Source organism: Chrysemys picta, chromosome 15 (genome assembly GCF_011386835.1).
Source record: "Chrysemys picta bellii isolate R12L10 chromosome 15, ASM1138683v2, whole genome shotgun sequence".
Classification (NCBI taxonomy): Eukaryota; Metazoa; Chordata; order Testudines; family Emydidae; genus Chrysemys; species Chrysemys picta.
The window spans coordinates 5982030-6009986 of NC_088805.1; the positions used below are offsets into that span (position 1 = coordinate 5982030).

Sequence of the window (27957 nt, forward strand, 5' to 3'; positions counted from 1 at the left end):
TCCGGCCGGCGCGCGGGGCACTCTCCCACGCCATGGCGAGCTCTACCCGGCCCCTGGCGCTCCGCGCCGCCTGCAGCCTGCGCGCTCCCCGCTGCCTCCGCTCCACGGCCGCCGCCCGCCAGGAGCAGCCGGGGGAACCGGCCCGGCCGCCGCCGCCTCCTGACCCCGAGCGGGGCTCGGCGCGCGGCGGGACCGGCCCGCGGGGGACGCGCCGGGTGCAGCCGCCGCCGCCCGCTGTGGACTTCGGGGACCCGCGGGAGGCGTTTCGCAGCAAGAGCAGCGCGGAGCTGGTGCGGGCGCTGGTGGTGCTGCGGCTCTGCGCACTGGAGCCGTTGGTGGCGCGGAGCCGGCAGGTGAGCTGAGCCCGGGCCCCGTGCGCGGGGGGTTCGGCGCAGGCTCGCCGGGGCTCGGCTGCTGCCCCGCGGGGCGGAGCTGGGGGGGGGGCTTCGGGAGCTGCCTGGGGTCCGGGCCCCTCGGGGCTGCGCCTGTGGGCGCGCGTGTCCCGGCGTGGGAGCTGGGGTGCGGAGCTCGGCATCAGGGCAAGGCACAAAGCCCCGGTGATCCCCTCGAGCCTGCGCGTAACTGATGCCTTCTGGCCTCCCTCGCTGGCCCTGGGCTTTCCCTGGGGGTACCGGGTCTGGGGTTAGGTGCTGAGAGGATCTTGTCTTGTCCCGTGTCTCACTGCCCTTCCCTCAGAGGCCGCGGGTGCCCTGTGCCTGGCATGGGGGCCGGAGACCTGGGCTCCAGTCCTGGTGCTGCAAGGGCACGGTTCTGGGACCGCCCTCGTGTCCCTCCTCTGTACAAATGGGGATCATGATTTGGACCCTGTGACCGGCAGAGCAGGGTGGTGTCCCTACCGCTAAGGCCAGAGCTCTGGTGTGACCAGCGCTGGCTGGAGCCTGAGGTCGGGCTAATCCATGGCCCTGCGGCTATTGGTGCATCTGGGTCTTAGGTTTCCCCAGCACTGTTTCCTCCACTGAAAGCTAATGCAGAGCTGTTAGCCCAGGTGTGGCGGGGCAAGGAGGTGCCTGCGCCGAAGAAAGCGGTGTCTTATGCGGGCTTTGTGTCTTGTAGCTGATGAACCTCAGCAGGAAGTTGCTGGGGCAGCAGCGGTTTGAGCAGCTGATGAAGATGACCTTCTATGGGCAGTTTGTGGCTGGCGAGGACCAAGAGGCCATCAAACCCCTGATCCAACGAAACCGTGCGTTTGGGGTGGGCTCGGTGCTGGACTACAGCGTGGAGGAGGATCTGACACCGGAGGAGGCGGAGCGTAAGGAAATGGAGTAAGCGTTTGAGTGCTTCTAACTGCTAGTTTGCAGACTGCAGGCAATTAGAAGCAAAGCTTTGGGCAACCTGTGCTGATGGATATAAACGGGGCTGGTGCAAGGAAGTTTTGTGCCCTAGGCAAAACTTCCACCTTGTGCCCCAGCCCCGCGGCAGCTCCCGCCCCTGCCCCGTGGCAGCTTCCCCCCCCTCCGGAAGCCATGCGGCAGCTCACCTCTGCGCTGCCTCCTCCCCGGGCACGCTGCCCCTGCTCTAATTCTCCTCCCCTCCCAGGCTTGTGGTGCCAAACAGCTGATTGGCGCCGCAAGCCTGGGAGGCGGGAGAAGTGGAGCGGCCGCTGCGCTGGGAGAGGGAGTCTGAGCTGCATGTGTCAGCGCGCCGCCGGCAGCCCAGCCCAGGAACGCTGTAAAAAAAAAAATTGGGGGCACAGCTTTTGGGGGGCCCCCCAAATCTTGGCGCTCTAGGCAACTGCCTAGTTTGCCTTAATGGTAGCACCGTCCCTGGATATAAATACACAACACGGCTAGTACTGCCAGATCTCCCAAAGCCTGAGATCAGAACTGGGACCACCTTTGGGGAGCTTTTGTGGTTCATGAGGGGAGCAAGAAAATAGAGCTTGGCTCTTCAAACCTCCTGATGTAGAAAGGTATCCCAGGGAGTGCTGAGAGAGGGGGCAGAGCTAGTGTGTGGGGTGAGATGAACTAGGCAGCAAGTTGTGCTCCAGTAGTGGGTGTTACCTAAGGGGGGACCATCCATTGAGGATTTTCCCTTTTTTACCCGCCTCTGTTATCCCAGGGCTGCTGCTGGCCCAGGAGAAGAAACTATCTGATAGTGTGAGTTAAGCGCCTTTTTTTCAGGCCATGTTGCTCAGGCAGCCTCGTTATAAAAGGGAATGGCTGGAGCTTGGTGTCCATGCTGAGCTTTCCCAGGGAAGCACATCCCATAACAAATGGGATGTCCCAGTCTTGATTTGGCTGCTTCTGTTCTGTCTTCTGGTTCCTTGGCTTTCCTTTCTGGCCTTGCTTCAGGCCCATGACAGCTTGATGGTCTCTGTTCCTTTGTTCTACCTCAAACTTATCTTAACCTTTAAATTTGAGCTGGTGACCTGGGAAACCAGTTCAGGCTGTTACACATTCACCGCAGCCGTTTCAAATTCTTCGCTCATTCACACTGTAGTTTGCCCTGCATGGACATGGTGACCTTGCCTTGCTGTTCTGGTCATGTTCTCCTCAGACTAGCCCATATGTGAAAAGAGAACGTACAGTTCAGATTTCTAGCTTCCCTGGTGCTGACACCACTCTGCTTTGGCACCAAAAAGCAAGCCACCCACCCACCCCTGCCTCCAAAGGATTGTGTAGTTGGGGTGCCACTGAGCATTTTCCTTCTGGGACGTCATCCCCCCCTGCATGCCCTGAGAGACTGAGAGGTGGAGCGAAGAATTTACCTGTTCCTTTCCCTGTGCGGAGAAAGGGCCTCTTTTCCAAGGACCCAATTTGAGATGCCTTCAAAGGGTCTGATTTTTAAGAAGTGCTGAACAGCCACCCTCTGAAAATTGGGTCCCTAAGCTGTCTCGGGTTGGATCCCCAAAATCACTGGTCATTTGGAAATTCTGGCCCAGCGCATGTTGTGCCCAGTTGTTATGCAGACAAAACTACACAGGATCGTTTCAGGGGGCAAGACAAAGATGCCACATTTATTATAACACAATTTGACTTATGACCAATCACACACACACACCCCAGATGTTCTGCAGCTGCTGTATAGTTACCAGTCCTGAACATAGCTTGAGTCCGTGGCTTGATTTTGCAGCTTGGGTTCGTAGCTTGTGGCGGCTAACTGGCCAGGAAAGCTGGCCACAAGGAAGGGCTGGGTCTCTGTTGGGCATGCACCAATGCCCTTCCATGTCCATACCTCATTCACACATCTAACCTAAACTAATAAGATTACAGCAGGGTTTACAAAAATGAAGGTTGCAGCAAGCTTTTACAAAATGGAGTCAGCGTTTTAAAATGGGGTTTGGATTGCAGTATGGCAAACAGTGAGCAGACGTTACAATGTAGCCAAGTGTAATGAATGGTGAACAGACGTTACAATGCTGAAACAGTGCAAGTCTGTGACTTAAGCAGGAATTGGATTGACAGTGAAACTTACAAGGGCAACTGGCTGAACAGCTATGGCTCTTAACAAGCATCGTATTGGCCAATTAGTCAGTTATTGGGGTAACCAGTTTCATGAATGAATGTTGTTTCATTCATATAACTTTACTTACGAAGTTACATTAATAAAGTGAACAATTAAAAACCACTTCATTCATCAGTTCTACACAGTCCAGGACCTGTGTGCCCCAGCGCTCTGATCTGTACATCTGCTGTGGGATCAGAGCTGCGTTTGGCCAAGCCAGGTTGTCTCTGGCCTGTGGTGCTGAATGGCACCTGCACTAATACAGCATGTGCCCTGAACCAGTGTGCACAGGATCTATGTCCTCCCCTCACGTGGGTGGGGTCAGGGCTGCTGAATCCTCAAGCCCGGCCTGGGGCAGTTTGCTGTGACCTCAGTAGTGGGCGAGGACTAGATTACCATGGAGCACCTGGTGCAGTTGAAGGGAAATTGTCCTCTCTGCCTCCGCCTGCAAGTGCCTTGGACAGAATGTACCCTTTCAAACTTGCCAAGGGCTTGCCCTTCTTCCTGGTAATGCAGTTGGCCAATAGGGCCCATCCCCTTCCATTTGATTGGCTGTCACTGAGGCAGAGCCTTTAGGTAAGCACGGGATCTGCCAAGTTCTGTGCTTGAGTCCACCCTGCAGGCAGATCTAGCCTTGGAGCTGCTGCCGGGATCCCTCCCCATCCTCTCAGAGCTGTACTCGAGTTCTGCCCTCAAAGGACCATTTCTTGCAAGACTTGTGTCCCTAGATCCCTCCCCTGGTAGATGCTCAGTCTGAGACTGTTCAGAACCGTGTTGATGCGGGGCTGGGACGGTCGGGAAGGCCTGAGAGTCCTGTTTTCTCTGCAGGAGTGAGCTGCAGACCTGCTTTGCCAGACAAGAAGCCGTTGAGGCACCCACAGAAATCCTTGTGGAAGCTGCCCAAAGACCCAAAAGCAGCTCCGAGCGCACTGCGCTCGCTCACCCCCCTTCATCTTCAGGAGCAGGATTTACCCTGATCCATGGACAGCTGGGCCACAGATCAGCACCTCACTAGAGGTGCTGCTCTGACACCTCCCCACGGGGTGAGTGGGAAGGGCACTTTGGGGACACCTTGTCCCCGGCCTGGTCCTGGCCAGCTTCACACATCTGGCCTGCTGGGAACTCCTGCATTAGCTCCCTCCCTTCCACCCCACGTTACTCAGGAAAACTGGTTCCTCTCTCTCCGGGGTCCGGTGTATGTGGCTGAAGGGGGGAAGAGGAGGGAAGGCTGAGCCTTGGTCGGGGGAGAAGGATTTCAATCCACTGCATGTCTGCTGCCCCCAGTCTGTTCTGGCCCCATATGGAGAGTGGGGGGTTGGCATGTACTGGCTGTGAGATGGACATGGCTCAGCTCACTGGCAGCGTTCGAAGTAGCCCTACCCGGAATTCGCAGACTTGGTACAAAAGTGGCTGCGGAGGAACGTCTAACAAGCTTTTCCCCAATTAGACATGCGTCCGGTCTTGGCTCTGCCCTGCGCAGAGCTGTGATGTGTCCTGGCAACGGATTGTGCTAAGGAGATGCAATAAGTAACTGCACGGTGACACTAACGCGGGCCTGTAAGCCGCCATGCCCATCGGCCGGTGTCCTTGCACGTGGTGTCGGAGCTACTGACAGGAGGTTGGATTTGACTCATCCTTGTAGCAGTTTTCTTGCTGTTTCCAGCAGGTTATTTTGCAAACAGCTCGTCAGTTTTACACAAGGGTGCAGGCGTTGCTGTCACTGGATTCAAATAGTCTCCCCGTACTGCACTCTGCTCTTGGATTGTTGCCTGCCCCTTTGTAATGAATTGTCATGTGTCTGATCCAGGTATCAGTGCAGTAGCTGGTTCATGGAGTATTTTTCACACATGTTGGACTGTTCGACATAAGCTCTCTGCTGTCAGCGTAGAGCGGCTACACGAGCAACATTACAGCGATCGAGCTGTACTGCTGTAAACTCGCTAGTGTGGGCATGGCCTGAGTAACTGCCCAGCAATGTTCATTAGCTTCCTGGCATCTGTTTCTTCTCAGTGAAAGTTGTTAGTAATGGAGCATTAATCCGATGTAATGTTTCCCTGGAGACTTACCAACTAACTCTCTGAGATCAAACTTGACCTCAGTAGAAGCTACTCCAGACAAATGGTGTTACACCAAGCCCATCCTGAAGGTTTGTCTACAGTACAGGTTACGTCCATATAACTTGTGTCGCTTGGGTATGAATAAGCGCTCTCCCCCCCCCCCCCCCCCCAACCGTGATCAACGTAAGGTACACCAGCGTGGACTGTGCTATGTCAGCGGGCGAGGTCTCGCAGAGGTGGATTTATTATGCCAATGGTGTTACCTGCACACTCTAGGACACCCGCCTTTACCTAGTTCCCAGGGATCAAGGTGTACTCTTCTGTGGGTTTGCAGGACCTTTGTATCAGTGAAATATCCTTAACCTCCCTCTGTTAACAATCACAAGAGCAGAATACACATGCTAAGAACACAATGCTGTCCTCACCAGACCTGATCGTGCAGGCAGACTTTACCTGTTGGCCAGGCAAGATCAGTCTCACCTGAGTTCTTGTTGCATGTCAGGGTCGTGCAGAGGATTCTAGCAGCTCTGTTCTGGGCTGTGTCTTGGAGGTGAGTTCTTCTTTCAGGTCTTTCCTTTTCCTTTTTTTTGCCCAGACAGTCTCCTCCTTGGAACCCAGTTTATATAGTGAAACTGGAGTCCTGCTTAGCTATACCTTAACCCAGGGGCCTGAGAAGGAGCCAGAATTTACCAATGTACATTGCCAAAGAGCCACAGTAATACGTCAGCAGCACACCATCAGCCTCCCCCCCACACACACACACATTCCCAGCAGCTCCTGCCCACCGCAGCCCCGCCAATCAGCATCTTCCCCCTCCCTCCCCGCACCTCCCGATTAGCTGTTTTGCGGTGTGCAGGAGGCTCTGGGGGAGGAGTGAGGATATGGCAGGGGAAGGGGTGGAGTGGGGGCAGGGCCTGTGGCAGAGCCAGGGGTTTAGCAGTAAGCACCCCCTGGCCCACTGGAAAGTTGGCGCCTGTAGCTCCAGCCCCGGAGTCGGTGCCTAGACAAGGAGCCGCATATTAACTTCTGAAGAGCCGCATGTGGCTCCGTAGCCAGAGGTTGACCACCCCTGCTTTAACCAATCATTTCACTAAAATGTTACGCAGTTTTGTCCAATCCTAACATATTGCAAAACAATTCTTTGCCTAGTCAGACCCCACCGCCTTAGTTGAGTTAAATCTTGCAAAATTAGTTATGCAACAAAGAACCAGAAAAACAAGGAAGCAGGGACTCATCCCCCCCCTCTTTGAGAACCACACAGCAATGCCAATGGCTGCCCATTATCCAGCTAGCTAGGAAGCGCCAGCTGCTCCTCTTGGTGGGAACCTAGTAACCCTGAGTGTCACTCCAAGACTGGATGATTGTAACTAGGAACATCACTCCAGGCCACTTTAACTGTAGCCTGCGTGGTTCATGGCAGCCCCAAGGCACGTGGCACCAGAATGCCACCCCTGCCCACTCCAGGTTCAGGTCACTGGCTTGGTCCTAATCTTTAAAGCCCCTGCTGGGCTGGGGCCAGGCCTCCAGAACACCTGGTTCTCTCTGTGACTCCAGAGACCACTGCCCTCATCATGGCACAAACTCCAAAGCCAGCCTGCTGCTCTTGGCCCTGGATCGGAGGATCTTCCAGGGGTGGTCCAGGCTGTGGGGCACTGTGCCTAAGGAGATCGAAATACACTTTAGCTCTGCCTCCTTCAGAGCTGGGCTGTAGGAATTCACAAATGGGGAAGGACTTGAAACACTGCAGCTGAGCCCTGGGAGATGAGAGGTGCTGGTGTCAGGTGTGTAATTCCTCCAAACCCTGCTGGACCTCCGTGCTCCGGGCTAGTCTTGTCTTGTGTGCGCACGGAGCTGGCTGTTCTAGCGCAGGGGGTGTTGGCGTTGCACTAGGCTGCTTTGCACTCTATTCAAGGGGGTGTCTTTTCTCTCCTGACAAGGTTTAGTCCCTTGTTGGTCCGTCCCATAAGCGGTTGTGGGCAAATATTTAAGCAAGTCTGGGTTATCTGCTGTGATGTCTTTGCTGGCTGGGATTCACATTCCAAAAAGCAGGCTGTTCCCGGGAGCTTGTCTGTTTGTTCAGCTGGGAAAAGGATTTTCTTCTTTTTGGCTTTATTAAAAGGCAAACCCCGTTCTATCAATGCACCATTCTGACTAATACTTTAAGCCCCGGGCCAGGAACCGAAAAGCCGCACTATTCTAATGCTGAAGGAATGTTGACCAGGTGGGCATGTCGATACATGAGCGCACGCTCTCCCATGTTAACAAACCAACCGCGAACTTCTTGCTGCTGGTCCGGTTTGCGTTTCGCTCAGCCTGGCCGGGCCCGTTTCGCTGCCTGCCACGCAGCCTCTAGATGCACAGTTGCTCTTGGAGATCCCAAGAGCCGGGCTACACAGGGTACAGCTTTGAAAGTGCATACAGTTAAGCCAGTGCAGCCCCTTCGTGTGGGCACAGTGAAGCCTGTGTAAAAGGTGCAGAAATTGACGGCCCTGGCATGTCCCTTCCCCAGCCGTACTTGTAGGAGGATTCTGCCTTGCTGTATTACACGTCCCTTGCTCCCAGCTCTGTGGCTGCTCTCTCCAGGCAGTACCTCTGTCTGTTAAATGCTGCCTCTTGACTTTCCTCTTTCAGCTTTCCCTTTGGGGGGGGGGGAGGCGAGGCTGGTATTTGCAGCTCTCCTGGCTTGTTTGAATTGCCGGTGCTTCCTCCACTCACTGCTACAATCAGATTAATGCGCCCCTTGAACTGGTCCATGGGTGCCTAATGCAGAGGCAGGTGGGGTATTGCCTGTACTGCTCTTGGTCTGAGTAGTGCCATTGGCCGTAGCAGAGAGAATGCAGAACGCTGAGTTCAGCAAGGGGGCCCCATGCTGCTGCAATTGGACGGCTTTGTAGCTCGTTCATCTGGAATTTCATTCTGCTTCTAAACCAACCAGAACCCATTGCTGACCCCAGGGCCCCACCAGTCCTTCCCTCAGCTTCATGCTAGGCCTAGCCACTTGTTCGCATGCTAATCTACGGTGCCTTTGGCTAAGAGGAGAGACTCAAATCGACAAGAGGGAGTTTTGCATGAGGGTGGTCCCTCTCGCTGTGCCTATCGAAATCTTGCCAAAGGGTGCCTTCCAGCCTTGCTGATGGCTTGTGAAAGATCATTTGCTGCATATGGTGGGACTTGCACTTTTTTAGAAAAACCTCGTAAACTAAATACAAAAAACTACATTAAAATTAGGGCTGTCAAGAGATTAAAAAATCATGATAAATCACACTGTTAAACAATAATAGAATACCATTTATTTAAATATTTTTGGATGTTTTCAAATATATTGATTTCAATTATAACAGAATACAAAGTATACACTGCTTGCTTATTTATTTTTATTACAAATATTTGCACTGTAAAAAACAAAAGAAAATAGTATATTTAATTCGCCTAATACAAGTATGGTAGTGCAATCTCTTTATAACGAAAGTTGAACTTACAAATGTAGAATTATGCACAAAAAATAACTGCATTCAAAAATAAAACAATGTAAAACTTTAGAACTTACAAGTCCACTCAGTCCTATTTCTTGTTCTGCCAATTGCTCAGACAAACAAGTTTGTTTACTATCAGAGGGGTAGCCGTGTTAGTCTGGATCTGTAAAAAGCAACAGAGTCCTGTGGCACCTTTAAGACTAACATGTATTGGAGCATAAGCTTTCGTAGGTGAATACCCACTTCGTCTGACGCATGCATCTGACGAAGTGGGTATTCACCCACGAAAGCTTATGCTCCAATACATCTGTTAGTCTTAAAGGTGCCACAGGACTCTCTGTTAAATTTGTTTACGTTTATGGGAGATAATGCTGCCTTCTTCTTGCGTACAATGTCACCTGAAAGTGAGAACAGGAGTTCACATGGCATTGTTGTAACTGGTGTCGCAAGATATTTACGTGGCAGATGTGCTAAAGATTCATTCTTTTCATGCTTCCACCACCATTCCAGAGGACGTGCGTCCATGCTGATGACGGGTTCTGCTCGACAATGATCCAGAGCAGACTGATGCATGTTCATTTTCATCATCTGAGTCAGATGCCACCAGCAGAAGGTTGATTTTTTTGGTGGTTCAGGTTCTGTAGTTTCCACATCGGAGTGTTGCTCTTTTAAGACTCCTGGCAGCATGCTTCACACCTCATCCCTTTCCGATTTTGGACGACACTTCAGATTCTTAAACCTTGGGTTGAGTGCTGTAGCTATCCTTAGAAATCTCACATTGGTACCTTCTTTGTGTTCTTAAATCAAACATGTGATGGGTCGTGATCGTCCGAGACTGCTATAACATGAAATATAGGGCAGAATGCGGGTAAAACAGAGCAGGAAGACATACAATTCTCCCACAAGGAGCTCAGTCACAAATGTAATTAACGCATTATTTTTTTAACGAGCATCATCAGCATGGACGCATGTCTTCTGGAATGGTGGCTGAAGCACAAAGGGGCATATGAATGTTTAGCATATCTGGCACATAAATACCTTGCAACGCCGGCTACAAAAGTGCCACGCGAACGCCTGTTCTCACTTTCAGGTGACATTGTAAACAAGAAGCAGGCAGCAGTATCTCCCGTCAATGTAAACAAACTGGTTTGTCTGAGCGATTGGCATTGAAAATAATCCAGAAGAGAAGCCGAGGCAGGAGGAAGAACTAGGGCAGGGTCAGTGCTTGGGAAAGGAACCACCACCTGCTCTGAAGCAGGCCTGGAGGAAGAGGGGAGATGGATGCAGTGAAGGGGCTGAGGCCTCAGCCCTCCGTAGAGGGTATGTGCTGGCGCAGTGCAAAGCTTTGGGGTAAGCGGTACAGGCTGGTGCTGTTTGTTATAAAGACCCTGTTGAAGGGAGATGGGCCCTCATCTATGCGATGGCAGCCCTCAGAAGTGACTGCCACCGATCCGTGTGACACTCGTCACAAAAGTCGGGGCATTTGCCCCAGGGTCCAGCTGAACTAGTGTGTGGACGTTCTGGTTCCCCTGCAGTTTCATGAGGGGAATTTGCTCTCCTTCCCTATGGCAGTTTCTCCACCCCAGAGCTGGCTGCCTCATGGGGTGGGGTAGGAATCTTAGCTAACATTTTCCAAGGCATTGAAGGTCCCACTGATTTTCATGTGGTGGGGGGAGGTGGTTGCACATGACTGACTCTGATGGGCTTAGGCCCGAAGGAGGCTTTGGAAAATATCCCCTTCCCCGTCAGCGAAGTGCTCTGGGCCCAGAGGCGCTCGAGAGAAGCACTTCTATGAATGGCTATTGCCGGAGTGAAGCAGAGGAAGGATGAGGGGCTTGTGGGGATCTGGCCCCTTGGGTGCGGGGAGCTGACCCCTGTGAAGCCAAGATTGCTGGTTGTGAGGGGGTGGACTATAGTCCCAGGGGGGCTCCTGGACTGCCCTGGTGCCTGTCTCACCATCTGCTTCCTCCCTCTAGCTCCTGTACCTCTGCGTCTGAGAAGGAGACGGGGGGTGAGTGACACAACCGCTCCTAACACATCCTGGTGGGATCAGACCCTCCCCTCCCCAGCATGCTCCAGGGCTCTGGCCCTCACACCCTGGTTGTGCAGAAAGGCCTGGGGCTCGTGTGGCCATGGGTGGAAAGTACCTTGATCTGTTCGTAATCTGAAAACCCAGGCACAGGCTGTGTTTAAACTGCTTTGGGGGGGGGCCTCGGCTCACTGGGGGCTCACGTTGCCACAGAGCTGAGATCCCGGAGATCGGGCAGCTGCTGAGTTCTCACATAGGTGTTAAGGCTGGAACATCTCATCTTCTCTTGTGCATGGCACAGGCCAGAGAGTCCCAGCCTGTGAGTCCTGCATCCAGCCCATTGGCTTGTGGCCGAGCTGGAGCAGATCTTCTAGAAGGACCTCGATCCAATGAGCCCTGGGACTTTCTCCTAGGGCGTGAGAAATCCCCCCAGAGGCTTAGGCAGGGCTTGAGCTGATGGGAATGGGGAGAGTAAGGGGGCTTGTTCCAGGGACATGTGGGCTCTTGGGCATCTCCTCTCCTCTGCCGTGTCTGCAGCACGCTCCCCCTACCTGTCCCCAGGTGCCGCCCAGAGAGAGAAGCAGTACCTTGCGCATCGGGAGTTCGGGGACCGTCGGGACAGGGTCATCAGTGCTCGCACCTACTTCTACGCAGACGAAACCAAGTGTGACCAGCACATGGACACGTTCCTGCGCTGTATCGAGGCCTCTGGTAGGTGCCCTGCATATGCCACCACCAGAGTGCCCTGTGTCGGCTGTGCCCAACTGTCCCTCTGGGAGCATCTGGCCCTGTGCCCCTCCCCCAACAGGCTGCATTGCCAACCATGGGCCGTGGCTCTCCGGGTGCCCTCCTGCTGCAATGCAGAGGCCAGGCGCTGCTGCAGTCTCTGGAGGGTACCCAGCTGGGACGAAGGGCAGATCTGCCAGCTCACATGGGCTTTCTGAATTCCTCCCCCCTCTCTGGCTTGCCCTGGGCCGCTTTCCTTTACCTGCCCTGGAGTTACGGATGCTGCAGCTACCTCCGCTCTCTCTGCCTTTGTTTAGGTGGCAGCTCCGAGGACAGCTTTTCGGCCATTAAGCTGACAGCTTTAGGAAGGCCTCAGTTCCTGGTGAGTGAGCGACGCTTGGTGCCAGGGGCCCCGCGTGATAGCAGAGGGAGAGGCCGGGAGGAGGGGTGCTCAGGCTGAGACATGCTCCGGGAGTTACTTGGAGACTCTTCCAGGTGGCAGGAGCTGCAGAGGAGGCGGCCTTGGCGTGTAAAAGGACGGAGGCCCCAACGCTAGATGAGGGCAGCGCCCCACCGCTTGGGCTCAGTGCAGCGAGCTGGGTGCCAGGCAGGATGGTCCCTCCCATTGGGTCCAGGCCAGGCACATGCTTATGGATTATGTCTGTCAGCGATGCTCAGTAGACTCCCTGGGGAGGCCAGTGTCCTGGTCAGGGCAGCAGCTTGGGCCTTAGTCCATCCCTGGAGAGTCAGAGCTCCTCTCTGATGTCTGGCCCAGGCCTCACCTGATGTAGAAGGGCTCGAGTTTGCCTCTCGCTTTGAGGATGGAGAGCTGGCTAAATGCCAGGTTATCTCACTGGGGACCCCCTGCCTAGGGTCAGGTTTAGGGGCCTTGATCTTTACTAGGAGGGTAGTGGGAGGTGCCAGCACTGTCCGGTTGGGAGCCCAGCAGGGCCAGGCCTGCTCACTTGGCGTGGCAGAGTGCCCAGCTGGGTGGATAGCACCCCTAGGATACAATCACGGGGGTGGGGGGAGCTCTGAGCCATCCCTGCTGGGGAGAGGAGCAGGGAGCTCACCCTGCGGTCTGCTCCCCCAGCTGCAGTTCTCGGAGGTGCTGATGAAGTGGAGGAAGTTCTTTCACCAGATGGCTGCAGAGCAGGGCAAGGCGGGGCTGGCTGTGATGGAGACCAAGCTGGAGGTGAAAAAGCTGCAGGTGAGCTAGGCGCAGTGCTCCCAAAGGAGCTGTCCTCCCCAACTCTGCCCCATGGGCATCTGTGCTGCTCGTGCCCTGGATGCATCACCCTCCTGCGGGACTGTGCCCCCACATTTCTCAGGGGGTTGTGAAATGCTCTGGGGCCTTGGATCAAAGCACTGGGGAGGGCTCTGAGTTACTCCAGAGAATTCTTTCTCAGGTGTCTGGCTGGTGGGTCTCACCCCCATGCTCAGGGTCTGACTGATCACCATATCTGGGGTCGAAGGAATTTTCCCCAAGGTCAGATTGGCAGAGACCCTGGGCTTTTTTTGCCTTCCCCTACAGCGTGAGGCACAGGTCACCTGCTGGCTTGAACTTGTGTAAATGCTGGATTCTTTGTAACTTGAAGTCTTTAGACCCTGATGTGAGGACTTCAGTCACTCAACCAGCAGTGAGGGGTCTATTACAGGAGTGGTGGGGGAGGTTCTGTGGCCTGTGATGTGCAGGACCTCAGACTAGATGTTCAGGATGGTCCCTTCTGGCCTTAAAGTGTTAAGACTGGAAGGAGCATTGTTCTGGTTCCATGCCCAGTGACCGAAAGAGCCAGTAAAATCGCTCCCTAGCCAACTCGTTTCTGTGCATTTCCCCCAGTCTTTCCCTTGCACTGGAATCCCCATCCCCCTTCATAGGTCCCAGTGCACCATAAGTCTCCTGAGCTCCATTGTTGCCCCTTCCAGGCAGGGCAATGGGAGGAGCCCCCTTGTGTTGGTAGCAGTGAGGTCTGTCCCAGTGGCTGATGCGTGTATCTGCATAGCTCCTGCACTAGCCCTCTTGCAGCCATGAGGCTAGCGCTCCCTTCTCTCCTGAGAGCTGCTCAGCATAGGGGAGATCCCTCTGGGAAGCGCCGAGTGGCTGTTTGGTGCCTTTGACCCCAGGGGGGCTGTGTGGTGTGCAGGAGCGGGCACAGTCCCACCCCACCCATCGCCTCAGAGCAGGGTCACAGCTCAGGGTAGAGTCCGGGCAAAGGCAGTAGTTTGGGGACAGCAGGCAGCAGGAGGGACTCTGACCTGCTCCTTTCTCCTTGCAGGAGACCCTGGCGAACCTTGGGATTGCGACCAAAGCGGAGAGCCAGCACTGGTTCACGGGCGAGGACCTGGGCGTGTCTGGGTGAGCTCCCTCCTGGACCACAGCCAGCCTGACGCTCTGGCCTTCCCGGAATGTGCTGCAGAGTGGGGAGGGGTGGGGGTGCCACAGAAAGGAGCACGTGGAGGGGTCCCAAAGGCTTCCATTTCAGCCAGTGTGTGCGCTGCCAGAGAGGGGAGCTTCCCGAATCCTAGAGCAATGGCTCGGGGCAGGGGTCCTGGGAGAGGTTGCCTTTCTCAGAGGCCGGGGAGCTGCACTGGGAAGGGGTAAGAAGTGGTGTTGGCCATGTTTGTTGTGGGCATTTTGAGGGGTGTGTTACTTCTCCGAGCAGTAGCTGGCTCGGGTGGAAGGGTTTGCCTGGGTACGTAGCCAGAGTTGCCATGCGGATCCTGCTGCTCTGCCAGGCTCCTGGTGACCAAGGACCTACGCCCAGGGAGCGCTGCTGAAATCCCCCCAAGCTGGGCCATGACAGGCAGCACTGGGCTCTGGGGCACTAATCCAGCCTGACTAGCGAGGCAGCTGCCGGTGCACCCCTTGGGGAGGCCGGCTGGGTTCGGGGCCAGCCTGCAGCTTGCTTGGAGCTGGCGCTAACGCGGGTCTTTCTGGCTGCAGCACTGTGGACTTGCTGGACTGGAACAGCCTGATTGACAGCCGAACGAAGCTCTCCAAACTGCTGCTCATCCCAAACATGAAGGTGGGTGAGCAGCACTATTTTGGCCCAGGGCGAGGCCCCAAGGGAACCCTCCTGAGCAGTAGAGCTCCTCCCAGGTAATGGCATGGGACACTGCAGCTGGAGAGCTCCCATAGTACTGTGCTGGACTGGGAAGGGGGCACCATGCATCGGGCCTTCCGATGTCTTAGCCAGGCCGTTCTAAAACTCCCAAGTATCCGGGATCAGCCAGGCACATGGGAGGCGCTTCCTGTCGGGCACTTCATCTTGATATTCGTCTGATCCCTTGATTGCATCCCATTGCTTCTACTTACATCATACAAAATTCTCTCCCCTTGGGGTCCTCACCCTTCAGCCCCAGGTTACTCTCTCTTTCTGCACTATCACAAAGGGGTTGGGAGGGCTAAGAGTTTGTCCTTGTTGCATCCCTCCATGCACTGGGCTGCAAGGACCTGCATTCCTGACCTCCCCTTGGTGGGCACTGTCACTAGCACTAGCTGGAGAAATGCAGAATCCAGAGGGCCTGAGCTCGGGTCTTGGCAGGTAAGAGAAGTCAGACCTCTTGTTAATGCGTCATTGCAAGTTTGGGGTGTGCTGACTGACTGTGGAAGAGGAGCCATTGGGTGGGACAAACTGAACTTGATAGAACTGAGACATTCAGGGAATTGTTGCCTGATCTATTGATTAGATCAATTTGTTTTCCCCCGTTACCACGCTAGGTTCTTGGTAGGTCCTTGACCCAGGATCAGGCCTGGTATTATCAGAGCTCCTGATTTGGGAGCCACAGGAAGCAGGATTGCAACAGTCACACTTCAGCTGTCGCACTCTTTCTAGTTCTATTAGTACAGTTCAGAGCCACAAACACTAACCCTGTGAGGCAGCTAGAGCTAATACAGATGGAGCTGCGCATCCCTAGACTCTCGCCATCCTTTGAAAAACAGCCTCGGGTATTAGTTATCTTCCCCCTCACCATCATCAAGAGCCACACCTCTCGTGTTATACCGACACCACTAGGCCTAGTGCATATTCAGGAGGGGTTTCAGCCCCTTTTCCTTCTTTACTGTTCCTCCCCCTACTAATGGGGTGCCCTTCTCCCATGGGCTTTTACCTCAAGCTTATTAGCATAGATGTCAGATCCCATGACATTCTTAGAGTCAGACATCTGCTGATGTCCCTGACTAAAAATATCCCAAGCTGGTATCAACTAGTATGTCATGGTTGTAGCAGTTTAGTCCCTACAGCTCTCTGCCTTGTGCTGTCGTATGATCTAGGGTTACTCCCGGTTAGCTACTCCTGTTAAGGATTTTTAGGCCTTGGGCCTTGGTTAGTTTAGCTAAGCTACTGCCTTACAGGCGTTGAGGCTTGTAAGCTCATTGCATTATTAACTTATACCTATGCCTCACCTAGCAAGTACCTTCACCTATAGGCTACAACAGAGCCATTGGAGGTGAGGGGAGATGAACACAACCCTGTTTTGTGGTGGAGTAGCTGAATTAAGGTTGTCTGCAAATGAAAGGGCCACAGACCTAGGACATGGAGGTGGGGCTCCCACAGCCAGGAGCCATCTGGGAGCCACTCTGCTTGCCTGTTACGGGCGCTCGGGGGAGTGCTAGTTGAGGTGTCTATGGCTAAGCCAAGACTTGAATTTGGGGCCAGGCAGAAGCGAAGAACGAGCCCTACAGGAGCAGACATGGATGTAGGCGTCTTCTGCATTGAAGCGATGCTCAGATGGCGATCGGGAGCTGGTAGTGGTAGGGAGGGGTGACTGGGCGAGGCACCTGTCAATACTCTGTGCCAGTGTGGGTGATGGTAGAATGTTGCTAGCTGCCACACGGGTAGGAGTAAAGCCGGCGGCAGGGTCCTTGGCTCCAGAGGGCAGTAACAGGATGAAATGGCCTTGGTTGATGCCAGGCTGGGCTCTGAGGACAGAACTTGAACTGGATGGAGGAGATGGTTGGTCAGATGTACATGGCAGTGTGTACAGGTGCCCTCCCAGGCTAAGCAGAGCCCTACGTGGGAGCAGGTCTGGGGGGGAGGGGTGGCTAGAATCCATCTACCCTGGATGGAGAAAGGGCTCTATGGGCCTCAGAGAGGACAGTAGGGGCATTGCCAGCAGATCGAGGGACGTGATCGTTCCCCTCTATTCGACATTGGTGAGGCCTCATCTGGAGTACTGTGTCCTGTTTTGGGCCCCACACTACAAGAAGGATGTGGAAAAATTGGGAAGAGTCCAGCGGGAGGGCAACAAAACTGATTAGGGGGCTGGAGCACATGACTTATGAGGAGAGGCTGAGGGAACTGGGATTGTTTAGTCTGCAGAAGAGAAGAATGAGGGGGGATTTGATAGCTGCTTTCAACTACTTGAAAGGGGGTTCCAAAGAGGATGGATCTAGACTGTTCTCAGTGGTGGCAGATGACAGAACAGGGAGTAACGGTCTCAAGTTGCAGTGGGGGAGGTCTAGGTTGGATATTAAGAAAAACTTTTTCACTAGGAGGGTGGTGAAGCACTGGAATAGGTTCCCTAGGAAGGTGGTTGAATCTCCTTCCTTAGAGGTTTTTAAGGTCCGGCTTGACAAAGCCCTGGCTGGGATGATTTAGTTGGGGACTGGTCCTGCTTTGAGCAGGGGGTTGGACTAGATACCTCCTGAGGTCCCTTCCAACCCTGAGATTCTAGGATTCGATGATTGCTGCCTCTTGGGGCTCCAGCAGCTCGGAGCTGTAGCAGTGCTGCACTCATGTCCCGGCTAGAGCAAGGGAGCTGGGCCCTGCGGGTGTCAGCAGCCGAGCTGGGCTCTAATCTGCTCTTCCCGGACGAGAAGGTGGGGCGGGGAGACAGGACTGAGGCGGATGCTCAGGCTTCACCTCTGCACAGCCCAGTGCTGCTGGCCTGAGCAGAGAAATGGGTTGGACGCTCGCCAGGCTGTCTCGGCCAGGCCTGCCAGTGGAGTCGTTCCCCTGGCATGGAACCAGGGCAAGTTCGGGGCTAGGGGCGCAAGGGTTCTCCTCTCTCAAATAGCTTCTTGTGGGGCTCCATCCTACTTCCCAGACCCTGCCCTGTACCAGCTTCCCCAGCCCTGCTGAGCCGGCAGCTGCCATGACCCCAGGCACCTCACCCTCTACACCCTTTCTGTAACATCTGGGGACCACCAGCTCTGGCTCCAGCTCCCAGTCGAAGGTGGCAGGTGCACAGGGTTCGTGAATGGGGCTGGGTGGCTGCCCCTTAGAGTCTGGAGCATGCTGGTACTCCGAGGAACCTGATCCCAGCCGGGCCCCCTCCCACTACACTTTGATGCACACAGTTAAGCACACGATACTTGTCCCACGTGCCTGCACCCAACGTGTGTAAATGGGGAGGGAGTGGATAGCTGCATGGGCTCTTGGCACAAGCCATCAGGACAAGCGCCAACCCCATGTCCTGCTCTGCACCTGGGTGAGGGAGGGAAGGCTTATGGTCTGTAATGTCCAGGCTGTGGCCACGGGGGGATAGCACTGAGGCTGTCCGGTGCTTCTCCTTTCAGACTGGCCAGTTGGAGCCTCTGCTCTCGCACTTCACCGAAGAGGAGGACCTGCAGATGAAGCGAATGCTGCAGAGGATGGACGTCCTGGCCACAGTTAGGAGCTGCCCTGCCTGGGGCATGGACCATGGGGGTCTTGGTGGGAAGTTCTCCCAGCCGGGGAGGGGTAGAGTGGGCCCTGACCCCACGGTGAGGGAGATGGACCTGCTCACCCATACCCCAGCATGGCCTCGGTGCCAGAAGTGTTTGGGCTGCTCTGTGGCCCTAGGGTCGCGGGCTCTTCTAGAAGGTGTTCCCTGGAGGCATTGGCCTGCAGGTGAGAGTGCTGCCATCTGCAGGACCCGTGTAGTACTACACACAGCAGTGGGTTCGGGGTTGGCCCTGCAGACTCCACCTGGACAGAACCTGTTCACTGCTTGTGGCCTGACCTGAGGAGTGTCCTTCCCCTTGCAGAGAGCCCTGGAGCTGGGAGTGAGGCTGATGGTGGACGCTGAGCAGACCTACTTCCAGCCAGCCATCAGCCGGCTCACCCTGGAGATGCAGCGCAAGTTCAACATGGAGAAGGCTGTTGTATTTAACACCTTCCAGTGCTACCTGAAGGTGAGGGTCTGGCCGGTGCCAGCTGCGGGCAGGGGAGCTAGGGCCAATGGTGTGTGGGGTGCAACCTGCCTGCCTGAAGGGCCCCAGATGCAGTGGTGCAGCGCGCCAAGCAGTGGTGGCAGGTAGTGGGGTGGAGATGGGTCATGCTGTAGGAGGAGGCGGTGTTCCAGTGGCAGCTCAGTCTCAGGGCAGAACTCCAGGAGCAGGCTTGGAGCCTTGCTCCCCTTCTCCCCCCGGACAGCACGTGTCAGTGCAAGGAGCGACTGCTCCTGGCTGTGGATGGCACCGCTCTGCCTTTCCGCTGCAGGAGGCATACGACAACGTGACGATGGATGTGGAGCTCTCTCGCCGCGAGGGCTGGCACTTCGGGGCCAAGCTGGTCAGAGGCGCATATATGGAGCAAGAGCAGGCCCGAGCTGCCCAAGTCGGCTACGAGGATCCCCTCAACCCTACATACGAAAAGACCAATGAGATGTACCAGAGGTAGGAGTGCCAGAGCTGGGACGCCGGGGTGAGGAGGTGGTGCCCTGGGTACTTCCCTGTGCCCACATGTGATCTGTCCTACAGGTGCCTGGACTACGTTCTTGAGGAGATCAAGTACAGCCAGAAAATCAAAGTGATGGTGGCATCGCACAACGAGGACACGGTGACGTTCACCATTCGCAGGTAGGTGGCAGCGTGGCAAGAGCAGTGGGTGCCAGACCTCAAATAGCGGTGGGAGGTGGTGTTACCAGATTTGCCCATTACTTTGGGGTATGCTTATTTATTCGGGTTACTCTGCTGGGGAAGGGGATTTTGTAATCCTATCAATGTACTGCTTGTGTCACTTGTGTTTTCATATGGAGCTCTACTTCTCCCTTCTGCAAGTCCCCTCCCAATGGCGCTATCCTGCAGGACCTAGGTTCCCTAGGGCTGGGTTACTCCAGCCCCAGAACCGGGCGGGCGCGCGCACACCCACACCCCAAGTCTGAGCAGACCGGGTCAATCAGCACTGTCAAGCTGACCCCTTATATGTCTCTGGACTCACTGGGCTGGATGAAGCAGCACTTTCAAGCTACCTCTCCTTATATGCCCCAGGGCTCCATGGACTGGGTCAAGCAGCACTTTCAAGCTGTTACCCTTATGCCTCCCAGCTTCAGCACGTCCCTATCCCCACTCCCCCAACACAATGGTACTGGCAGTAACATTCTTGATGAGCAAACCCCACAGTATTTTGGGCGCTGCAGGGATCTTTAGCTTAGGTAAAAGAAGCGTTGCTGTAGAGTGAATGGGGGAAGCTAAAACACAAACGAGTAAAGTTCAGCAAGAGAGAGAGAAGCAACTAACTTAACCATCGAAGTTATTTATTGAATAATAGTGATCCGGGGGTTGGACTAGATGACCTCTTGAGGTCCCTTCCAACCCTGATATTCTATGATTCTATGATAACTACACAAGGAGGGCTAAACCAACATAACATATATGATTAAAGGCTAATACCTAAGGTAGACAGGAAAATGAAGAGAGAGAGAGAAGGTCTTACCGCTCCGTGGAGCTTGAACTGGTCAGAGTTCCCAGGTGATGATGGTAGCTGAGGGTCCTGAGGGCAAGAGACAGGCAGAGTTCCCAGCATGATCAGTGAGGAGATGGAGTTCCAGTGGAACTGATGCCTAGTTTGGATCTAAGCATCAGAACCCTGACTAGGGGGTGAGTACGGATTTTTGTAGAGAAAATACAATGGTTCAAGGGAGAACACTAGATTTGTTTATAGGTAAGTTGATGACTCAAGGGATTTCTTTAGACTAGACAATAGGAGCTGATCACTCTTGGCTATGGGTGGTGGTTTCTTCCAGGGAGCTCACAATGCAACTAGGCTACTTCAGTATTTGGATATCAATTAAGGATTTATTACTAGAATTGGTCTGATAATTGCTGAGCTGGGTGTGTGCAGACATAGGTTCATTAGCATCTGGAGCAGAGATTCCCATGATGCAGTGCTTCCCTGCTTTTTTTGGTCCCAGAATTTAGTTTGGTTTTCTGTTCTCCATTCTGTATGTAAGTTGAGATGCTTTAATCTTGTCACCCTTGTTGGGAAGGGTCTAGGTGTCTCCCCCAATGCCCTTCACTGCTCTCTGCAAGTTTTTTCCTCTGGGTTTTGGTTTAAGCAGAGGCTGGGGGGGCGGGGGAGGAGTGTCTTTTATGAGTCAGGCTGGATACTGCACCCTGGTTCCCCAAGAACACAGAGGTGTCTGGTATCAGTGGGGCTGCAGCAAAGCAGCTGTGTGGGAGCCTAGGATGGGGGTAGCAGGGGCTGCTATTGCAAGAAGGCATTGAGGGGTGGCAGCAGAAGTGTGTGGGTGACGTTTGCACAGCATCTGACAGCACTAGGAACAGTGGCTGGCCAGACCTAGGGAAATGCGAATGGCAGAAAAGGACCTAGGGATTACAGTGGATGAGAAGCTGGCTGAGTTGACTGTGTGCCCTTGTTGCCAAGAAGGCTAACGGCATTTGGGTCTGTATAAGTAGGGGCATTGCCAGCAGATGGAGGGATGTGATCATTCCCTTCTATTCGGCATTGGTGAGGCCTCATCTGGAGTATTGTCCAGTTTTGGGCCCCCCACTACAAGAAGGATGTGGAAAAATTGAAGAGTCCAGGGGAGGGCAACAAAAATGATTAGGGGTCTGGAGCACATGACTTACGAGGAGAGGCTGAGGGAACTGGGATTGTTTAGTCTGCAGAAGAGAAGAATGAGGGGGGATTTGATAGCTGCTTTCAACTACCTGAAAGGGGGTTCCAAAGAGGATGGATCTAGACTCATCTCAGTGGTAGCAGATGACAGAATAGTGAGTAATGGTCTCAAGTTGCAGTGAGGAAGGTTTGGGTTGGATATTAGGAAAAACTTTCAGTAGGAGGGTGATGAAGCACTGGAATGGGTTACCTAGGGAGGTGGTGGAATCTCCTTCCTTAGAGGTTTTTAAGGCCTGGCTTGACAAAGCCCTGGCTGGGATGATTTAGTTGGGGATTGGTCCTGCTTTGAGCAGGGGGTTGGACTAGATGACCTCCTGAGGTCCCTTGCAACCCTGATATTCTATGATTCTAAAGGGGCTGGAAGGGAGGGGGCCTGTGCATGAAATGTCATTGAATTCATGTACCTTCTTGTGCAGTTAGGAGAAATTGAATCGGGGCCCTGGGATGTCTGGCAAATAGGAGATCAGACCCTGGCAGAAGCAGCTTTCAGGAAAGGACTTCGCTTGCACTTTCTGGCCTGTGGGTGTAAATCTGTTAGCTCAGACCGGTGCTGAATGCCAGTCTCCTGGGTTTTTGTATCCGTGGGAGTATGAAGGCCAGTGACTGCAGATGTTGCACAGCGGCCGGACGAAGATGTGCTGGGGCTGTAAACTGTTCCATGCAGCACTGTGTGCTGGGCAGATGCGTGGGTGAGGGCATGCAGCGGTTCCAGGGAAGAGCTGTGCCAGGCACTCTGAGGGGATGGGCACCAGGTACCCAACTCTGCCATGCTTCTCTTGCAGTCTGCTCCTTTTTTACCCTTGGGGAAGTTGTTAATCCAGGCCTGTGGGTAATAGACCTCTGGAAAAGGAGCAGGATTCCCTGACCCAGAGGCTGCTTCACTGTCCCTCCAGCTCACTCTGTCCTCCTAGTGTAGCATTTCCTTTCTCCATTGTTATATGGAGCTAGACCTAGCTCCTAGAAGGGACCTTGAAAGGTCATTGAGGCCAGTCTCCTGCCTTCACAGCAGGACCAAGTACCGTCCCTGACAGATTTTTGTCCCAGATCCCTAAATGGCCCCCTCATGGATTGAACTCACAACCCTGGGTTTAGCAGGCCACTCCCTCCCCCCTTCCTGCTGGGCATCTCCTGATGTGACTCTGTGGTGCTTCCATTACAGAATGGCAGAGCTTGGCATTCATCCCTCTGAGAAAAAGGTGTACTTCGGGCAGCTGCTGGGCATGTGTGACCAGATCACCTTCCCTCTGGGTAAGTGGTGTGTTCCTCTGGGCGCCCAAGAGGGGGAAGGGCTGGGGATTGCTGTGCTGTTTTCAGTCAGTGAGTAGAGAAACATCTGACTGGTATTTTTTTTAAAAGGCCTTGAACAAGATCTCTCATGCGTGATTACTAAAGAGACGAATCATGAGGTAGGAGGCTAGGTGTTATCATGGATCAGAAACTGGCTGAGAGGAAAAAACACGAGGAATACGTCGCTTTTGTCATGGCAAAAAGTTAAGAGCAGGTGCCAGAAGGCTGCGTGTGCGGGGCGGGGTTTAATGGTCTGGGAAAGGGGCTGAGCAGTGAAGTGATGCAATTTGCAGAGGCCGTAACTTAGGTTAGTCAAGCCCAACATGGGCATGGCAGAGCTTCCGAGGGGCCTGGCTAGGCCAGGGAAGAGGGCAGCTCAGTGCTGAGCAATGCAGGAGAGGACACAATAGCTTGTGCACCTTGCCACGTTGTAACAAACTGTGTGAACTCAGGACGGGGGCCAGCGTGTGTGGCCAGCTCACTGAAGATCTGCTCAATGCATGGCTGTGGTCAAGTCCAACCAGATGTTAAGGTGCATAAGAAACCGGACGGAGAATATAGTCGTAAGTTCATTATACAAATCCGTGGTTGGCGCACATCTGGATCCTGTGTACTGTATCTTTCACCCAATCTTAAAGGATATTGCACCGTTAGAGGGGCACAGAGCCAAGTGACAATGACCAGAGGCAGGAAAAGCTTTGGCTGAAGAGATGGAAAAGATGGGCACTGGTCTCCTTTGAAAGGAGATACATACATAAGGGATAGGATAGAAGTGTATAAAATCTCTGATCTAGAGAAGGAAGATTGTGTGCTTGTGTCCTCTGTCTACCAGAGCAAGGAACATCCAATGACATTGGAAGGTGACAAATTCAAAGAATAGGAAAAAAGTGTTTTCATTCTAGGTGTAACGAGACTGTGGAACTCACTGCCACAGTGTATTAAGCCACATTCAAAGGCTATTGGACACTTCTATGGGTAACAAATAGCCAGAGGAGTTGAATTAAATTTAAAAAGCTCAAGAAAAGACATCAACCCTCCTGCTTCTGGGCTGGAGCTCACTACCTACTGGAGGTCAAGAGGGGACTCCCCTGGGGCAGGTGACTATCCCATCACTACCTATTGTGAAGTGTCTTACACCTTGCCCTGAAGCAGGATACTGGCCTAGTGGGCCATAGCACTGACCCAGTCTGGCAATACCTGTGTCCACACCGGCCTGGCTTCAGGAGCTCTGATGCACCTTCATGGTGGAACTGCTGGCTGCTCTTAATCACTAAAGCTTGTGGGACAATTGGAAGAGCTGATCCAGTGGTTTCTTCCCCCCTTGGCCTGTGTAAGTAGCCCCGGCATCTAATCCCATCCTCTGCCGCAGTCTCCCCGCATGCTCTGCTGACACAGGCACGTTCGCACTCGCCAGCATTCCTCTGCTATGCCTACAGGGAAGAGGAGGAAATGTGCCCGATGCCGTGGCTACTGTGGCACTAAATTTACATGGGAATGTCGTGCACGTGGAGGTGTGGTGTGGTCTGCCTGGGGCACTGTGCAGAGCTGCCCAGCGCTGCTCCACCCTTGCTTTAGTCCCTCGTAGGACAGCGCTGTTCACACTGCCTGAGCTGGCGCGGATGAGGAGCGCCGAGGCCCATGGTAACGGTTCACGTGCCTGTCACTAACGCAGCGGCGGTGCTGGGCTGTTACTCGTCACCCCACTAACGCAGCAGTTTCTTTGGCATGCTGAGGGTGGCTTGGCCCCTCCAGTCTCCTTCAGCCAAGTCACGGGCCTGCTGGCGCTGGCTGGCAAAGACCAAGTTTGTCATAACTTGGGTGTTATCTGCCTCTCAGGACTACTGCGGAATGATTCAGACATGTTCTCTATGGCTCATCTTCCTCCGCTCTGCTTCATGGGAGAGTCACTTAGGTTCACACTGAGTCTGAACCTTTCTCTAGAGTCCCTTTGGTACCTTCAGAGCATTTCCAGAATTGTCCCTCCACCCTGTGGCACCTTGGGGCTGCTCTCGCTCCTCCCTGCATCCTGTCTTGCGGTCTCTGCGGATTTCTACATGAAGCATGAAAGGGTTCAACGTGCTGCAGTCAGACTGTAGTGAACGTGGTGAGGTGTAACAAAGGAATGAGAAGAAATGGCGTTAGCAGATCATGTAGGGTGGCGCTTTCCTGTTGGGCTGCCTCGAGGCCAGGGTGCAAATTCCTTTGCTTGGGATGTTAAAACAAGAGGGCGCTCTGCAGTGAGTCTCTTTCCAGAGGCCGTGGAGGTGGTCTAGCTCAGGGGTGGGCGAACTTTTTGGCCCGAGGGCCACATTGGGGTTGTATGGAGGGCCAGGTAGGGAAGGCTGTGCTTCCCCAAACAGCCTGGCCCCCGCCTCGTATCTGACCCCTCCCACTTCCCACCCCCGACTGCTCCCCTCAGAACCCCTGACCCATCCAACCCCCCTGCTACTTGTCCCCTAACTGCCCCCCTGGGATCCCACCCCCTATCCACACCCCTGCCCTGAATAGGCCCGACAGGCCCCCCAGGACCCCACGCCTATCCAACCCCCCAGTACCCTTATCCCCTCCCCCGCAGAACCACTGCTCCCTGTCCCCTGACTGGCCCCCGGGACCCCCCGCCCTTTATCCAACCCCCCAGCCTACTTACCATGCCACTCAGAGCAGCATGTCTGGCAGCCGTGCCACCTGGCCGGAGCTAGACATGCTGCCGCTCTGCTCGGCAGGAGCACGCAACCCCCGCCGCCCAGAGCGCGGCCCGTGTGGCTGCGGGGGGGCGAACAGCAGGGGAGAGGGCTGGGGGCCGGGCAGAACGGTCCTGTGGGCTGGATGTGGCCAGCGAGCCATAGTTTGCCCACCTCTGGTCTAGCTGCACTAGGAGCATTTCCCAGGTGCAATTCCAAAATCTTGCTCTGGGAGGCCAGATCCTGAGTTGGTGTGAACTGGTGTCAATGGAGCGGGGTTGATTTGCACTAGCAGAGATTCATGCCCACTGTATCCTGTAAGTTACCTTGATTTCTCTCCTCAGGGCAAGCAGGTTATCCAGTCTACAAATACGTTCCCTATGGCCCTGTGAACGAAGTGCTGCCGTACCTGTCCAGAAGGGCCCTGGAAAACAGGGGCTTCATGAAGAGAGCCAAACGCGAGAGGGACCTCCTCTGGAGTGAGTTCAAGAGAAGACTGATCACTGGCAGCCTCTTCTGTAACCCAAGCCACTAACCTGCCCTGCCTTGGGCTGGGATATGCTGCAGCAAATGTCCCAGACAGGCAGACCTAGCGGCTTTTTAATAACTGCTGCTGTTTTTCTCCAACTACCCTTTTCCACCAATCTCAGTCCTCCCCGCAGAGGCCTTCTCCCGTGGCGAAGACCTTCTCTAGTGCGTTAATATCTGACCTGCACCAGTGACCCTCCAGTAAACATCTCCGCAGCGGGCCCACGTCACTGTCCCTGCTGTGGGATGGTTCAGGAGCAGCCGTTTCCTTAAGGACGTCCTTACACCCGTGCAATTAAATGTTGTCCTAGGACACCGTTGCCTCTCTGGGATTTAATACGACTGCAGAATGGGCCCCAGTTAAAGGCAGGGCTTTGTGGGAGAGCAGCGACAGGGTAAAACAGTGGGACTCTCAATCGTGTCACTGCAAGCCATAGCCACTGGCTTGTGACTCCATCCATCTTCCTGGTGCTGGCAAGATCCTGTTGCTGGCTCCGAGGAGGATGGATGGCATGCCCCAGGGGTCAGAGGATAAGGCATCAGAAAGCAGTTGTAGTTTGGTTCCCACCCCAGGGTGGGGTGAGGACAGTGAGAGCTGGGTGTTCACACTGTAGGGGGAGGTTCCATCCAGGCAGCTCTGTGGCCTGCCCGTTGCTAGGGGTTACGTACGTCTTGCATTGTGTCCTCACCAGGGGGAGTGTCCCTGGTTTACGGATAGGGAAACTGAGGCACACAATGGTTAAGTGACTGGTCTGAGGTCACACAGGAAGGAAGTCTAGTAGAGCCAAGACTGGTTCTCAGGCTAGTGCCTTTATCATCACCACCACCACCACCCCTTCCTCCCCAGGCTGGGCCAGCCTCGCTGTCTAAGGGGGGTTGGGGATTAAGCTGAGGGTGGACTTCGCTCTGTGAGGGGTAGGAGAGGGGTTGTAGATTCTTTATGGAAGAGCTTGTGCTGGATTTCCCTCTGCTGGCTGGGCTGTTCCCAGGCTGTGCAGGGCCGGAGCAAGGGATGGAACTCCAGTACATGACACTTCCAAAGCCCCCCTGCCCTCACCAGCCAAAGCCTGTAACCTGGTCACTAGAGGCCAGGGCCTGCCCAGCTGAGGGATTGTATGTAGGGCGGGAGGGGATGGGTGAGGACCAGTAGCAGAGCATGCCAGGGGGGTAATGCCTCTCCAAGCTGCTGCTTAACCTAGCTGTGAACAGAGTCTGGGCGGCAACGCGGCTGGTCTCTGCACAGACTGCACCCAGCCAGCCTGTGCCAACGCTTCCCTTGTCCTGCAGCTGGAGGAAGGGCGGGGTGCTGACTGCAGCACAAGGGGAAGCACCTGTGCGTGGGAATGAGGTAAATGGGCGGGGGGTGGTTCAGGGAGGGGAGGGGGAAATGTGCTGCTGTTAGAACTGTGATTTATATGTGGCCCAGCTGTCTGCACTGCTGGGTTGTCTTGGGCCCCCTGGGTTGGAAAAAAGAACTGAGATTGTATTAAACCTACCACCATACCTAGACTAGCGTCGCTGCTGTTTGTTAGGCCGGTGAGCCTGGGCTGCAGGGGAGAAGGACTTGCCTCTCAGCACGCTCAGGGCTGGCTTAGAGTAGTCCTGGCTGGGGCTTGCACGGTCCATGAGCTGAGTATTGTTGAGTACCTCTTAGCAATCTGCTCTGAGCCTTGGCCCTCGGCCCCCAAGGGAGTAGCCCAGAGGGCAGGCACTAAAATGCAGGCTGCTTTTGGAGGGGGGGAAATTGGGGGTCCAGGGTCCTGTGCAACTGAAAGGGGGGTGGGGGGAAGGGCAGTAACTATTCAAAGGGCTGTCCTGCATCCTCTGGAAGAACTAGCACACAGCAACCTTCCCAATGGCTTGGTA

General features: G+C 54.5%; 1 protein-coding gene across 4 annotated transcripts; it reads left to right on the top strand.

Moving 5' to 3' along the window:
• PRODH (proline dehydrogenase 1) lies at positions 1-27600 on the top strand. Of its 4 annotated transcripts, XR_006172806.2 has the most exons (15): positions 1-353; positions 1075-1283; positions 10972-11006; positions 11562-11735; positions 12068-12132; positions 12844-12960; positions 14027-14106; positions 14695-14776; positions 18271-18363; positions 18721-18867; positions 19175-19350; positions 19435-19533; positions 22755-22843; positions 22952-23085; positions 25908-26047. XR_006172806.2 is itself a non-coding variant. In XM_042843209.2 (14 exons), exons 1-14 carry the CDS (start codon positions 33-35, stop codon positions 26096-26098), a joined length of 1878 nt encoding a protein of 625 aa, XP_042699143.2. In that variant the 5' UTR covers positions 2-32; the 3' UTR covers positions 26099-27600. The 4 variants fall into 4 exon arrangements, 3 of the variants coding, with proteins under 3 accessions (XP_042699144.2, XP_042699143.2, XP_008172796.3); XM_042843209.2 differs by lacking the exon at positions 22952-23085 and having other exon boundaries at positions 2-353; positions 25908-27600; XM_008174574.4 differs by lacking the exon at positions 22952-23085 and having other exon boundaries at positions 4-353; positions 11586-11735; positions 25908-27600.
• The last annotated feature ends 357 nt before the right edge of the window (positions 27601-27957 follow it).

Coding starts and splice junctions, on each gene's coding strand:
- PRODH (XM_042843209.2), top strand. CDS start 33: ATGGCGAGCTCTACCCGGCCCCTGGCGCTCCGCGCCGCCTGCAGCCTG. Junction 12,961..14,026: donor TGGAGGTGAAAAAGCTGCAG/GTGAGCTAGGCG, acceptor TTCTCCTTGCAG/GAGACCCTGGCGAACCTTGG. Junction 22,844..25,907: donor CCAGATCACCTTCCCTCTGG/GTAAGTGGTGTG, acceptor TTCTCTCCTCAG/GGCAAGCAGGTTATCCAGTC.